The sequence below is a fragment of the Antedon mediterranea genome, chromosome 6, assembly GCF_964355755.1.
Source record: "Antedon mediterranea chromosome 6, ecAntMedi1.1, whole genome shotgun sequence".
Lineage (NCBI taxonomy): Eukaryota > Metazoa > Echinodermata > Crinoidea > Comatulida > Antedonidae > Antedon > Antedon mediterranea.
In genome coordinates, this window is record NC_092675.1 from 1,588,224 (window position 1) to 1,605,224 (window position 17,001).

A 17,001-nucleotide genomic window follows, 5' to 3' on the forward strand; every position below is an offset into this window, starting at 1 on the left:
AGTGATTAATGGTAGGGCCATATTGTTCATAAGTACATTAACACTTTGACTGCCAGAGGTTTTTCCAGTTAGAAACTGCCACCGCCAGTGTTTTTAGCCCCATTCGATGTTTTTATTAAAGCTGATTGAAACCATGTATGTGATCTGATTTATATGTAATTTAGACTAAAATAATCATAAAGATTTTAGGTTTACAATGGTACCAAGAACGATTTTTAAATCGCAATATGTAAATCGTAATAGTAAAATGAAAGTAACCCACTTTTTGAGTTTTTCGCGATTTTGTGCAAGACATCACAATATGAAAATATCGCCCGGTGAGATCAACAAACAACGAAAAAGTTACTTACACGGCACCGATAGGCCTATAAAAACAAGTTATCACTATCGAAAAATGTATTACATTTTATAAATCATAAATCTTACATCAATGTTTCGCCAAAATTCACATAGTAAAGACACCAGGCCTAGTTAACCAGGCCTAAAGTTGGTCCGGAACCGTTTTACGACTAGGCCTAGGCTAGCTTAGTACTACTAGCCTAGATAGTAAACTGATGATAATATCCATACCATTTCAAAACAAGTTTGTTGCGTGAAACTCGGTCACTTTCAGTAAAACACCAAAACAATTAGGGTATACATACAATAATAAAATTAAAGATTTCATATTGAAATGACTCCATTATTTTTTATTCAGATAACAAACAAACATGTCAATCCACAAAAACCTTTGTAATGCTTCGGCGGCATAGCTAGCGCGCGACGGATACACAATGCGCCAAGCCATCGCTCTACGCGAGAACAGTCGTTCGTAACCAGATTAGTTACTTTCAAATTGTAAAATATTGACGGTCCAGACCGAATATAGTGTTCATATTTATAGTATATACCAATAATTAACCTATCTACCGAATTTCGTAAAAAAACGCGAAAAACGAAGATCTTCGTGTTTGGCAGTCAAGCGTTGTGTTTCCAAAAACGAAGATCTTCTTGTTTGGCAGTCAAAGTGTTAAGGGAGGTGGGTTTCCTCTACATTTAAAATTAAAAATAGAAACAAAACAAAACTGACACTGTTGTATATGAATATGAGGTAATTGTGTTGATGTACTGTGTATTATGTCTAGGCCTATATGCTTTAAAAGTTTACCATTCAATTATTGTTTACACCATGTTGTTGTCCTAATACTGACTATTGATTTACTTGCCATCTTACAACAAAGACATAAATAATTTCTCTGTACATTATTTTCATCAAGTTGAAATGTATTTACTGTAATACCTCTTTCATATTTGAATACATTATTAATATACAGACCAGGTGCTTTGGTTCTCACAATACTCTTAGTTTACCATTGCAGTACTGTACATCAGTTCTTAAGATAGACTTTAAGCTTCTGACAATACCAGTCTCTACAGGGTAGTGATGCAACATACAAGAACACTCTTGCAATAACTTCCCTCCTTATGTAAACACTTTGTTCGGTCCTAAAGGTGTCCCCTTGATAGGGGTTCTAGTATATTTATATATTAGTTTAGAACATCAAACTGTTTATAAAAAGAAAACAAATACTCAAGCAACTAGCCTTTAGGCCAAATTTTCTATTAAAACCTTTCCTCTTTTCCTCCTTTATTTCCATAATTTTCACATTCATAATCATATCAATAGGTTCAATTAGCCTTTAGTGGACATTTAATGATAGTATGAGTGTATCGCCGTACGCAAAATATGAAACATTGATGAGTGTATCACCGTACACAAAATATGAAACATTTCATCATGATATTAGCGTTTTAAGACCCAATGGAGCCCAAGCACCTTCTTTATTACTAAGGATAAATACAGCCTTGAACAAGACGGTCATGCTGGGCTAAGCCTTCCTGGACCAATCATGTAAAAGAATATTGATTACATCGGAGACAAAACAAACGACAAATACATTTCATGGAAATTTGCTAAGTAATGGCAATTCAGTGTCGCGTATCAACCTGGTCTTGCTGTTCCTAATTTCATATATAAACAAAGCAGAGAATGTTTTCATGTTTTTATGAACATTTTGACAAAAATTGTCCAAGGTTTCCCAGTGAGACAAAATATTATAACAATATTAAATCAATTGTAAGATTGTCGTTTCTTCTACTACTTTTATTGGTTGTCATCATCATTTTAAATATGTTAAAATTGTATGATTTGAAGGTGTCTTCTAGAATAACAATTTATAGATGTTAAAATGGGTAAATATCTTGCTCCAATTAAAGAATACTAAATAATAAAGTTGTTTTAAGGAGCGCAATCATTATATAAGCTTTAATTAGGCTAAGCATAAAAAATAAAGTCTGTATTACCAACAATTATGTTTGGAAACTGTTTTATTTTATGGGATATGGATTTGAAAATGTTCGTATGAACTGACCATATTTAAGCGTGGTTCCCACTAGCGACGCAACGCAAGGACGCAACGCAAGGACGTAACGCAACGCAAGTGAATTGACCAATCACAAGTGATGGCTTATTCGCTTGTGATTGCTAACTGTCTATAACTTCGCTTGTCATTGGTCAACACGCTTGCGTTGCGTTTACGTCCTTGCGTTACGTTCTAGTGGGAACCAAGCTTAAAAAAGTCCAGACAAGGCAAACAACAACAATTACATCTACATTATAGTTACTAAATTTCTCTCTTTTTTTTGTGTTACAGATAATGTTAGATACAAACACACAAATTACATGGCCATCCAAGTTAAAAATAGGTGCAAAGTCAAAAAAAGGTATGTACAGTATTATTAATAAAACAAAAACTGCAAACAAATTTTTAAGCCAATTTATAAACTGTTAAATAAAGTTTGTGCATTTATAGCTCCTTTTCACACAGGAAATAGTAAATGTATTGCCATATTATTAATAATAATTTCTCTGTGAAAAGGAGTAAGTAAATAAGTTAAGTAAATACTCTTTAAGTTCAAGTGTTTAGTATGTCTCTCCTTATACCAATCTTTTATTCTGTAAATAATGCTTATTAAAATTATATGTCCTTGATTTAAAGTTATTAGTTGCTATTTACATTGAAATTCCATTTGTAAAATGTTTAAGTCATATTACAAAAAAAAACTCAGACCAAATACCGGTAGTATGGTTTCTAAACCTGCACTTTTCTGAACAAGCTTAAATTGGATATTAACTAACCATACAACTCTGTATATTACATTTTAAGCACATTTAACTGAAAAGTGGACTTAGCAAAGACCCATTCACACTAGGACGATTGACGATAATTAAATAAATATGGGCCTTAAGTATGGTAAACTAAAAAAAAAGTGGGTCAATTAATGATTTTATTTGACCGAAAATAAGTCTTGCCAACACATTTTATAAGACTTAACATTAGATTGTTTTAAATGTTGGTTAAAATGTATTGCACAACAATTTAAAAACAATAGTTCTATAATTAGACTTAAGACAAGTAACACATGAAATGCAAACAAAAACACACAACTACAATAGGATTATAATGTTAGCTTTTAATATTACAATAGATGCTTAGAACTCAACTACCATCTGTACTTTCATGCAATGATAATTCCTCCATGTGCCACGTCAAATATGTTATTTATAGGGAGGGACGGTTCAAACAAAATCAGTATTATTTATAGGGAGGGACGGTTCAAGCGAAATCAGTATTATTTATAGGGAGGGACGGTTCAAGCGAAATCAGTATTATTTATAGGGAGGGACGGTTCAAGCGAAATCAGTATTATTTATAGGGAGGGACGGTTCAAGCGAAATCAGTATTATTTATAGGGAGGGACGGTTCAAGCGAAATCAGTATTATTTATAGGGTGGGACGGTTCAAGCGAAATCAGTATTGTTTATAGGGAGGGACGGTTCAAGCGAAATCAGTATTATTTATAGGGAGGGACGGTTCAAGCGAAATCAGTATTATTTATAGGGAGGGACGGTTCAAGCGAAATCAGTATTATTTATAGGGAGGGACGGTTCAAGCGAAATCAGTATTGTTTATAGGGAGGGACGGTTCAAGCGAAATCAGTATTATTTATAGGGAGGGACGGTTCAAGCGAAATCAGTATTATTTATAGGGAGGGACGGTTCAAGCGAAATCAGTATTGTTTATAGGGAGGGACGGTTCAAGCGAAATCAGTAGATTCTGTTTTTTCTTAAAAAGTATAAAGGTTCTAATTATGATGGAACGTAATACAGTAAACCTTTTAAGGGTCCCTTTAATAGAGGATTGCCATGAAGGATTGGCCGTAGTGTTTACACCTTTGAATAGAGGTGTCCCAAAGGAGGGAGTTCTACTTAACAGAGGATTGCCATGAAGGATTGGCCGTAGTGTTTACACCTTTGAATAGAGGTGTCCCAAAGGGGGGGGGGGGGGGGGGTTCTACTTAAATGTATTACCTACTTTGTTTCTGCACTTGGTTGTTTCTTATCATATTATCACGGAGATATAAACTTTATAACTCCATGATATTGTGAAAGATATGTACTTTTGTATTAAGGTAGTGCCGCCCTCTATTATTGTACAATATTTACTTTTCAAAATTGCAAGTTTTATAATTTATATATATATCCAATATATATCCAATACTGTTTCGATCTTATTAGATCTCGTCGGTGATTTATATCATGGTATCTTTTATTTCCAACATGCAAAAATGCATTTGCAGCCAAAGACTGAATTGCAGCATCTTCTTACAATAAAAATTACGAAATTTTCTTTTAAACTATTTTTGGCAGATTTAAAGTTTAGTTTTTGTATAGTTACTATAACCTTTAAAATATGGTACTGTACTGTTCACCGCTAAAGATCACTGTGCCACCACAGGGCTTTCCACTCCCTGGTAATAATACAAAGTCATTTTAAACTATTAGCAAACCTCCCTTTTAAAAGTCTTCACTTTATGTCTTTTTTTTAAACAATCAAATTATGCAATATGTTGGTTATTCAAAGATAAAAACATCAACAATTGTGATGAATAGGTTTAACATCGTAATATTGACCTCCGATGCACTGAAGTAACAAGGTGAGGTGAAAAGCAGCCAGGGTGTTTCTTACCTGTGGTATCTAGGTCAAGAACATTTCCAGGTGGGATATAGGCTGTTTATCACTATCACCTATGTAACATCAATAAAATGTGGTCCCATAAGTGTTGTGACATAATTTATGTCATGCTCTTCTGGCAGATTTGAATTTCTAACCTTTGGTTTTTAAAGACCCCTTCCCTGCAATTTTGGACGTTTTTTGGAAAATAATACATATATATCACTTTAAAAACATTAAACCATGTCATTCCTTGTCTTAAATGTACGTTTTATGGTAAATTATGATAAAAAGTGAGAAACAATGCACTACCTAAGTAGCTCGCGGCGATCGACCTCTCGTGGACGGTCTTAGGCCTAGCCTAGCTAGGCTTAGTTTTGTAGGCCTAGCTGGTAAACATCGGTAACGTACGAACATCGTACGCTACCTATATACCTAGCCTGACGTTGTATAGTTGCTGCATTAATTGTCTTTCTATTTTTGCCAGACTCCGTTGATACAAATTGGGGAAAACCCGGTATTTTCGCTGAAAAGTTAGGAGTCTTCCATTTGTTTTGGCCTCACGATCGATCGAAAAGTGGGCGAATTACAGGTGAAAAACAAAAATATCAATCCGCGCGCAATGCATTTTGGGATTTATAGCGGGCCGCTATAATTATTAGAATCGACTTATTTTTCACATTTTTAACCGTTTAAAGACGAAAAAAGTTATCGCAATAGGATCATATAGTATTATTTTTACATTAAATATAGTTTGTGATCTTAAATTAGATCTAAAAATCGTAGGGAATGGGGCTTTAAGATAATTGTATTGAAATTCGAGGTGTATAATATATAAAATGCCTTATTTGGAGTAATACATTATTCTCATTGTGTTTTATCAGACCATATTATTCATTAGATCTTCTGGTATATGGTTTAGATTTGATTGTTTTGAGACCTAATTTGAGACCTAATTTGAGACAGAAAGAATGACAGGAAGATTTAATTGAAAAGGAAAATGAATGAATATCCCATTTGATGAGATTTTTAATGCAAATTTATTTCTAAGAAACTGTATATAAGAATATGATTTAGTAAGTAGCCTATGGTCATGATGATGTTATAGGTATAACATTGATGCAACATTGTAAACTACTTCTCATTATTATTGTAAAACACATGCAATGCAAGATTAAACTTCATATCATCATTCTATGTAATACTGCCCTCTATAAGCTAATCTCCTTTGGAGGCGTTTTTCCAGTTATTGTATCTATGTACTGATGTGGGATAAACTGTAGACATGATTAATTTAGAATTTAGGGGGAATTTAGCTACTTGTTAGTTAGCTATTGTTTTAAATATTATTGTTATGTGTAATATCTGAATGTTATTATTACCGTATTATTATTTGGAAGTTACTTCTCAAGTTTTAATTTAAAAATTGTATACTGACAATACTCAACTAGTAATTTTTAAATGTTACGAGCTTTAATTGTACAAATTATTTCGTAGTTCATTAATAATTAATTATTAACAATACATTATTAATTTATTTGTAGATTAACTAGACAAAATTATTCCAATACATCAAAAGAAATTAAGTTTTGAAGTTTTCAACCACAAAAAAGTATTGAATTCATTTATAAATCCAAGCAATAATACCTCCCATCAAATAAAATCTATATTCTTTTGTTATCCATTTTAAGTAGAATAATAAGTATTTTGCAAGGTTTTTACCTGCGTCAGAAACAATCATGGTTATTGTGGACAACCATAAAGAGCGGTTAAAGGAAACCGGATGCCGACAATATATTGAGTATCCTCAACAAAAATGTGATTGTTGTATGACAATTGACAATATAAACCGTCTTTTTGATGTATTTTTAGAAGTTTTTTTAAGTTTATTAGTTTTTCTGTCATAATTAATTTCTGTTTCCACTACAAATTCATTGTTAAATAAATCTTTTTAAGATGCACGTGCCGATTGTGCTTAATATCTTTAGTTTGCCTGAAGAAAGAAAAATAAATTAAAGAAAAGTAGGGGAACACAGACAAAAAATTAAATGGTTGTCTGATCAGGAAATATTAGAATAAAATTAAACCTATTTCCAAGTTTGAAGTAGTAGTATTAGGAAGTTGCACTGGTGTTTGGTTTGGTTTGGTTTGTTGTGGTTGATTATTTTATTTAATTGAAGAAAAGTGGGGGAATTGCATACAAAATATTAAATGATGGCCACTTCAGGAAATATTTATTATAATGTTTTATGTCAAAGACCTAAAAATATAAAAAGAAACCCATTTCCAAGTTTGAAGAAATTGCATGGTAAGGAAATTTCACTTGTGTCCCAATGACTGTAATAAAACTAAATTACTTTGAAAGTGTCGCGACTACTAACATTTGAGAATGTTGAACATCGCAACCACTACAACTGTTGTGAATGTTGCACACAGATGTAAAGTGTCATTGCAACCACTACAACTGTGGAGAATGTTGCACACAGATGTAAAGTGTCATCGCAACCACTACAACTGTTGTGAATGTTGCACACAGATGTAAAGTGTCATTGCAACCACTACAACTGTTGTGAATGTTGCACACAGATGTAAAGTGTCATCGCAACCACTACAACTGTCGAGAATGTTGCACACAGATGTAAAGTGTCATCGCAACCACTACAACTGTTGTGAATGTTGCACACAGATGTAAAGTGTCATTGCAACCACTACAACTGTCGAGAATGTTGCACACAGATGTAAAGTGTCATCGCAACCACTACAACTGTCGAGAATGTTGCACACAGATGTAAAGTGTCATCGCAACCACTACAACTGTCGAGAATGTTGCACACAGATGTAAAGTGTCATCGCAACCACTACAACTGTCGAGAATGTTGCACACAGATGTAAAGTGTCATCGCAACCACTACAACTGTGGAGAATGTTACACACAGATGTAAAGTGTCATTGCAACCACTACAACTGTGGAGAATGTTGCACACAGATGTAAAGTGTCATCGCAACCACTACAACTGTTGAGAATGTTGCACACAGATGTAAAGTGTCATCGCAACCACTACAACTGTGGAGAATGTTGCACACAGATGTAAAGTGTCATCGCAACCACTACAACTGTGGAGAATGTTGCACACAGATGTAAAGTGTCATCGCAACCACTACAACTGTTGAGAATGTTGCACACAGATGTAAAGTGTCATCGCAACCACTACAACTGTGGAGAATGTTACACACAGATGTAAAGCGTCATCGCAACCACTACAACTGTTGAGAATGTTGCATACAAATCTAATGTGTCATTGCAACCACTACAACTGTGGAGAATGTTGCACACAGATGTAAAGTGTCATTGCAACCACTACAACTGTGGAGAATGTTACACACAGATGTAAAGTGTCATCGCAACCACTACAACTGTTGAGAATGTTGCACACAGATGTAATGTGTCATTGCAACCACTACAACTGTTGTGAATGTTGCATACAAATGTAATGTGTCATTGCAACCACTACAACTGTGGAGAATGTTACACACAGATGTAATGTGTCATTGCAACCACTACAACTGTGGAGAATGTTACACACAGATGTAAAGTGTCATCGCAACCACTACAACTGTCGAGAATGTTGCACACAGATGTAAAGTGTCATCGCAACCACTACAACTGTTGTGAATGTTGCACACAGATGTAATGTGTCATTGCAACCACTACAACTGTGGAGAATGTTACACACAGATGTAATGTGTCATTGCAACCACTACAACTGTTGTGAATGTTGCACACAGATGTAATGTGTCATTGCAACCACTACAACTGTGGAGAATGTTACACACAGATGTAATGTGTCATTGCAACCACTACAACTGTTGAGAATGTTGCACACAGATGTAATGTGTCATCGCAAACACTACAACTGTTGAGAATGTTGCACACAGATGTAAAGTGTCATCGCAACCACTACAACAAATGTTGCACACACAAGTATCATTGCAACCAATAGAGAATGTTTCACACAGATGTATAGTGTTATCACTAGAGAATGTTGCACATAGATGTAAAGTGTTATCACTAGAGCATGTTGCATAGGGCATACAATAGGAGAAACAGACCCTCTTATGTTTAGAATATTGTTATTGCATTTTGCATATTTGAGAATTCAATTATTCAAGACACAATGAGTATACATACTTGCCTTGAAATTGTTATCACTATCACAACAATGTTAGACTTTGTTATCCTATTTGTTATTCCCAATATATTGATATTTATCAGTAATTCATCAAAAGAATTCATTTCACTTCAATGGGTTTTGTTAAAGGTGAAATTTATCTTACTTTTCATGGTCAACTGTCATTACATATCTATTGAATATATATTCGGTTTCTTGTAAACTTACTTTTCAGGCATTTTTATTATGCATGTTTTATTATGCTTCTTATTTGAACAGTTGTACGTTGTGTCTCTAAGGTCAATGTTAATTAGAAATTTAATCAAAGTATTTGTAACTTACACTTGTACATTCACTTATAAACCACAAAATTTAATAAGAGGCACCATGTGCTATGCAATAGACCAGAAAAAGGTTTATTATATGAGCTCCTGTGGCCGTATTCACCATTCACACTTAGGCACTTGGACAACATTGTTAAAATCTAATTTTTGTTTGTTGTGAATACAATTTAAGGGAAATCTTTAAATATTTTTAAAGTGAAATCATATTTGTTAAGGGAAATATCTCACTTAAATATGGTTGGTCAATATATTGGTTCGTGATGAAATTCATACTTGCACTACTGTTTAGGCTACTGCATTTTCAATAAAGGATTTTTATTTAATTTATTTGTTGATTGATTTTAGAGGAAAATTATGTTTGTGAAATATAAAATTTCTGTGTGATCACATCCAAATAAGTGGTATTGATTTGAAATATACAGTACCACTATTATAGCTAATGGAAGGGTAGTAATCCAGGGATGGCAACTTTTCCCAGCATGCACCGAGACAAGCATAGACATCATTACGTGGTTGCCCTAGAATTCCACCTTTGTATTAGTAATTGACGGGTTTAGGCTTAATATTCTCTCCTTTTATTCCTCGTACCTTTGGTACCAGTTCACCAGCCCTGTCTATTGTATTGTGTTTGTTGAGAATATAATCTGCTATAGAATAAATATAAAGTAGCTAATTATATTCTCTTATTTTAAAGCTTTTCCATTCACAACCAAAACTGGTGCACGCTTTGTTGTGGTTGAGCCATGACAATGGTTGTCTGCTCTGTGTGAACGTTGATAAGACTTACGCAAAGTTCAATGCCGAATGTTTGTTTAAAGCACTCATAAACCCTCGGGTTGGGATGACTCACTTTTGCTCATTTTTATGCAATTTAAGAAAAAAACAACCAGGAATTAATTTTTTAAATGATTAAAACTATGCCTTTTAATTGGTTAAGATTGTTTTGCGTTTACAGTAGACTCTCAGTTCCTAGTTATATTCAACTGTATCATCATATTATTTTATTATGTTGGGGACCCCTTTGGAAACAAGCCTCTGGGCTTAAAGGGCCATCCCCTGCTTTCCATGCTTATTTTCTTGTCTAGTCTTGTATTTTTATATTTTATGTTTCTCTTTTTATTTCATTTACATTAAACTGTTTTATTTATTTGTACTGTATTTGGAAAGCAATAAATATTACTTACTTACTTACTTACATGTTTGCCACTATGTAATGTATTTTGAACTGTAACTAAGATTATGTTTAGCAATACCTGTACATTAAACAAACAAACATCTTTAAACACTTTGTATTCTCATGTGTTACTGTATCTAATGATACAGGATGAACTTTTATGTTAAAACCAATTGTATTGTAAATTGTATGTCTTGAAAAATGTAAAAATAATATGACGTATTTGGGCCTACTTTTTATAATAAAATTTAAGTATGGATTAATACCAAGGTTTTATAAAATGCTATTTGAATGCAATATTGTGGTCTTAATCTGACTTCACATAGAAGGCCACTGAACAGCAGAAACATTTGACTACTTTCTGTGGATAAGTATCATTATTACACATCCAGCCATTAATGACCACCAAATGAGAAAACGTTTTATCTGCAAAATGTACGGTTCTTTTGTATGTTTGTTGAACAGACATTAGTTGGCATCTTCTGCACAGTAGTTCCTATAGCTTTATAAACCTACCCTATGACCTGTATTAACTTTACAGATCTGACCCTTTGCCTTTTGTAGACTAGGAGCCAAAATCCAAGACCCCAGTCAACAGAAATGTTATGTTACCAACTTCCAAGACCCCAGTCAACAGAAATGTTATGTTACCAAAATCCAAGACCCCAGTCAACAGAAATGTTATGTTACCAACTTCCAAGACCCCAGTCAACAGAAATGTTATGTTACCAACTTCCAAGACCCCAGTCAACAGAAATGTTATGTTACCAAAATCCAAGACCCCAGTCAACAGAAATGTTATGTTACCAAAATCCAAGACCCCAGTCAACAGAAATGTTATGTTACCAAAATCCAAGACCCCAGTCAACAGAAATGTTATGTTACCAACTTCCAAGACCCCAGTCAACAGAAATTTTATGTTACCAACTTCTGTTTGTTTCCCTAATCTTTTATTTCCCGGGGAAAGGCAACCTTATTGATATAATCTTACCATTCACAATTACTTGTATTGAACTCACATTGTTATAGTTTGTTGTTAAAACTTAGAAAAGAACAATGTCTAAAGAATCGAGAATAGCTATTGTACAATATATGAATGGTATCATCATATCTGACTCATATTATATAAATAGGTTAGTTTTAAGTGTTCATAATTAGTAGTTTATATTGCTCCCGACGAATAGGTCATTCAACTCTGATTTATCAATTTTGATCGATCTTAGTTTATAGTTGTAGTGTGGAGAAGAGATATACAAACATTTCTTATGCAAACAAACAAAACTGAAACAATACGTTGTTGATAGCTGATTCCCAGAAATGCCAATGTGCTAGATTGGCAAGTGACAAAAGCAGTGTAGTAGTTCATGATCAAAATTAAGATTTGAGTACATACTGTATTCACAACCTGTTAATTAGAGAAGGGAAAGGGAGTTGGCATGCAGGGGCGGATCCAGCATTATAGATTAGGAGAGCTAAATATCTCACAAAAGATAAAAACGATCCTTCAGGTTGCAGGAAAAAAAAAAGTCATTATTTTATTTTACAAAGTTTAGGGGAGACTTAAGCGTGTTGAGCCCCCACCTAAACCCGCCCCTGGGGTGGGTGTGGGTAGAAACTGGGGAATTTCGTCATACTTTGAGAACGTTGGACTGTTGTTCTGTAAACTATCACATTTTTTGTTATCTCTTAATGACAAGATAGTGTTGACAGATGAAATTATTATTTTTTACTAATGCCAAGAAATTTCTGAATTCTTAGAAAATGTTTTCAACTTAAAAAATAATGAATCTTGATATTCTGCCCCGTACTTTATCCATCGATCATAAACACTTTAAAAGTTTAATTTAAACGTGTTTCTGCTGCAAATAACGTTGAAAATGGCATTTCTCATGAATGTGTGCTTCCAAAAAACATGTTTAAATCAGTGGGTGATGAATGACTACCATACCCAACAAAGAGTATTCACAGACAAAGTTGACATCTGTTTGTTTACATTGACATACACATGTGTGACAAAAATTATCCTTATTTAGCAAGTTTATATTTTTGTTTATTAGCTGTATTTTGATCAAAAGTAGCAGGGTGTAAACAAAATCCCAATTATTTAAAAAAAATAACTGTTATTGCAGCTAAATGTTGATTGCATAGCCAAGCTTACCTGGATAAACCAATGTTTTTCCCTTGGAGAAAACTTCACACATATGATTGGGTATGTTTGCCATTATGTTTAGAATGACATTAAACTGGTAATTTTCCCAATTTTTTGTTGTTGAAAATATAGGTAATGTATTCATATACGGTTAAAGCAGCTATTTCCTCCAACCAGAAACAGACCCTTGTATGAAATCTTATTACTATTTGTGTGAAGCCACAAACCACTTGCTATAATCTGTCACTTGGCCAATACTTCAACATCTACTTGAATTCTCAGAAAACACTGAAAAAAATAATAATAATTTGTAATTTATAGTAGGAATTTAACAATTAAGAATTTAATTTTCTTAATGTGCCATGCAAGTCATTAAAAAAAAAAAATATTTGCTATATAAATAAGCTTTTTGTACAGTATCATTAATCCAGTGTTATACAGAACGTCCATTTTGGTTTGATTAAGGATGTATGAATACTACGGAAATTCATACAGGCTATGCAAAGTTATGATTGGGCCTAAAATTATGGGAAATCCCTGGTAGAATTACTACAACAACATGTAATGTCCTCCTTTCCCAGTTTTTCATGTGTCAAAACACATAGTTGTAGCAGCCTTTTGTTTTCATGATGTACCACCTGACTAGACAACTCTCAAGTTTGAAAATCATGATGCGCACTCAGAAATATATGCACATATCAGAATGTCTTTTACTGTTTTTCTGTATTAATTTAAGATACTGTAGTTTAAGGGGGAGGCCGCTTAATTAGCCACTAGCCTTAACGGCTATGTGACTATCGTGTCTCCAAATTGTCATAAATAAAATAAATAAAAATACAGCACGTAAAAAACTACCAAACTTTTTGTCACACTTTGGAAATTTTGTATCAAGAATACTAAAATTAATTGTTGCAAGTTTGAGAACTCTGAATCTACAATGTGTTACTTCAAAATGGTGAAATTTATTCTTATTTGAAACAAAATTGTTGATTTTACATAATAAATTTGTCATATTAATATTGCAAGTGATCAAATAAGATAATAATTATAAATAGTCTTGTCATTAGAATTATACATACATATGGTGCAGTACTATACAACAAAAATCAGCCAACCATGACTGATTAAATTTCCCATTTCTATGACAACCCTGTTGTGTTTACCCCGTATAAATAATGGTCTAGGCTGTGAGGCATGTCCTGAGGCATTGATAACTATTTCCTATCTATTGTTGCGGCCACTGAATACAATGGAAATCAAGATTCTTTACTTGTTGTAAACATAAGAGTGCCTATTAGTTTGAGCATGTTGTCATAGGTCCTTCCCTCTTTCAACAATGAACTCTCTGTGTTTATGCAAATCCAGCCATTTGTCAAGTACGGTTGGACCTACTTGTTTGGAATCTACCACTATTATGGCAAGTTTAGGGTGCTGTTGTGCTGTGATTGATGCAGTACTATAGTAGGTACGGTAGAATGAAGTATCATTCTATATGTGATACTTGGCAATTGAACTACTAAAGCAAGTGAACGTGAACGATTTATCTGTGACACTAAATATTTGTCTTTGATTTTATGATTTTGTTTTATGTGTGTTGTTTATTTTGTTTCTGCTATGTGACTGAACGAGATCAGACTATGCTAAATTTGGATTTATCAAATGGTTTATCAGAATTTTGTATACCATACATCATCAACTATTAGGAAGTTTTGACACTTCAGTGACTGATTGCTTTTATTGAGGATCGTTATTAATTTTGAGTCCAAGATTCATTTTACTTTTGTTGAATTCTAATTCCATACAGATGAGTCCATCTCAACCGACATTTTATTTCTTTATCAACTTGACGACTAGTTAAAAGTTATACCTTTGTAATGCAACTTTAATCTTGTAATTTGAGATATTGTACAGAAGGAACATTAAATACCTGTTGTTCATGGGTTGAAATTATTCTTGCGATTTCTTACGCCATCATCGTGTACCGATAGATGATGCCTCTCAGTTCTTCCAATATGGCATCGCTAGACCATTCATACTGGTACTATAACTATATTCCTTGGGAAGCTATGTACACATGTAGGACATGTGAAAAACAAGTTGATGAATCGTTTAAAGCCGATCAAGAGGCTGCCATTTTCCAATTACAATCTGCGGCGGGTGATGCTGTTGATGAGCTAGAAATTCCACAAGGTTTGTGTTGATATTAATTTAAACTATTATTATCACCCAAAAGTGTCAAAAGGTGGGGGTTGTGGTATGGTTGTAGTTTTTTTCCTGATGAAGTGAAGTAGACTTTTCAAACAAAAATCTTAAAAAAAAAAAATTCTGCCAATCCTACATAGCCAGCATGAAAATATTAGGCTACGCCTAAAGCAATCTTCAGTAGCACCCCTCACACTTGCGTTCATTGCTTTCTTAAGCTCTTACTTTCCCCCTTTTGTGGAAAGAAGAACCCCCTTCACCGGTGGATCTAAGGGTTTGAGGAGGAGGGTCATTGTTAATGTGGTTGCTTCTAAATGTTAGAAATACAATGCAAAAGATAGGACATTATATTAAGATCAGCACTTAATTTCACAATTTTGAGCTTGAAGTTTATCAATTTAAGAAAACTGCAGAATGTATTCAGATATATAGAAAATAACTCAAGTTTGAATGAAGACGAACTTTCGCTTAACTTCCTTAAACTTGTGATTGAAACTAAACAGAATATGAGTCAGTATTAAAATATTAGGACATTGTTACAACTACTTAACCTATATATAATACAATATCCTGATACAATACATTAATATACTGTATGAATACAAGTTTCCCTTTTAATGCTATTTTGCCAACATTTACAAGTAATAATGTGTTATTATCTGTAAGATGTTTTGATACGTTTCTATTAACTACTGTGTAAAAGACCTTTCATGGAATGGAACGCATTTCTCTTATTTTGATTTACCTCGTCAGTCCCTCAGAGTTACTGTAATTAGTGTCTTTATTATATATATATATATATATATATTATATATTACTGATGAAGGGTTAGTGTTGCCCGAAAGCTCTGCTAACTTTTCTGGCTGTTTTACTTTATCGTTTTGATTTAGCTTTTCGCTTTTTTTTGTATCTCCATTGAGATCCAGTCACTGATAACCCACAGCATTCTCATTTTTTCAGTAATTTGCCTTTGGATTTATATATATTATATTATTATATGTTTTTATGGAAACCAGGTTTAAACATATAATTCATTATTAAAATATAAGGGCACAACTTAGTGCTCAACAAAGTGTGCCCTTAAAGCTCTGTCTACACTTTCAAACTTTATTTGACAAAAAAATGTCATGCGCCCAAATATAGTAGTAATATGCCCAAATATGATATGACATCATCATGTCCATATATGGGCACATTCTGTCTACACTTTCAAACTTTGTGACAAAAATGTCATGTGCCCAAATATGGTAGTAATATGTCAAAACATGGTAGTGATATGACATCATCGTGTCCATTTATTTGCACATCACATTTTGTTGTTACATAAAGTTTGATAGTTTAGACAGAGCTTAACAGGAGCTTTCTTAATAGGGATTGGTCGTAGTGTTCCTTTCATGGGAAAGTGTTCCCTTCATGGGAAAGTTCTCCCTTAATCGGGGTGTCCAAAATAAGGGGTTATACAATATTATAAATCAATTCTTAACAGTAATTCATTATATTCGATGTTTATGTTGAAAGATTTCATAGGTTTAGCTTTTAACAATTTTATCTGAATATTCTCACAAAGTAAAATGTGGTAGGTTTTACAGTCCCTGAAAAAGGGCTTACTGATTTAAAAGGCTTGATTGTTCAGAAAAAATTATCTACAGATAAAATTTTCAAAAGGGTTATGAATTGAAGTTTGTTCTGTATTGTTAAATTATCAGTTGACACCACTCAGCCTTGGCAGAACATATACTTGTTCTGTTCTGTGGTTTGTAAATAATCTTATTTTAACATATAAAAGGTATTACAATCATTACAAGATGGGTGTTATTTTGGAAGGGTAATATAGGAACATGACTTATATTACAGGTATTAATATTGTTACACAGTAGTTCTATAGTGGTTTAGAAAAACAAGTATTATT

At 33.4% G+C, this 17,001-nt stretch overlaps 1 protein-coding gene across 3 annotated transcripts in view; it reads left to right on the forward strand.

Annotated features, from left to right (window-relative positions):
• Positions 1 to 17,001, forward strand: part of LOC140051053 (protein bicaudal C homolog 1-like) — a 48,666-nt gene that overhangs the window by 12,738 nt on the left and 18,927 nt on the right. For 2 of the 3 annotated variants that reach the window (XM_072096129.1, XM_072096130.1), the window contains exon 3: positions 2,694 to 2,763. In XM_072096129.1, coding sequence (XP_071952230.1) covers positions 2,694 to 2,763 — 70 coding nt within the window. Of the gene's footprint in view, positions 1 to 2,693; positions 2,764 to 13,980; positions 15,081 to 17,001 lie in introns of those variants that run through there. The other variant, XM_072096131.1, reaches the window with a different exon arrangement.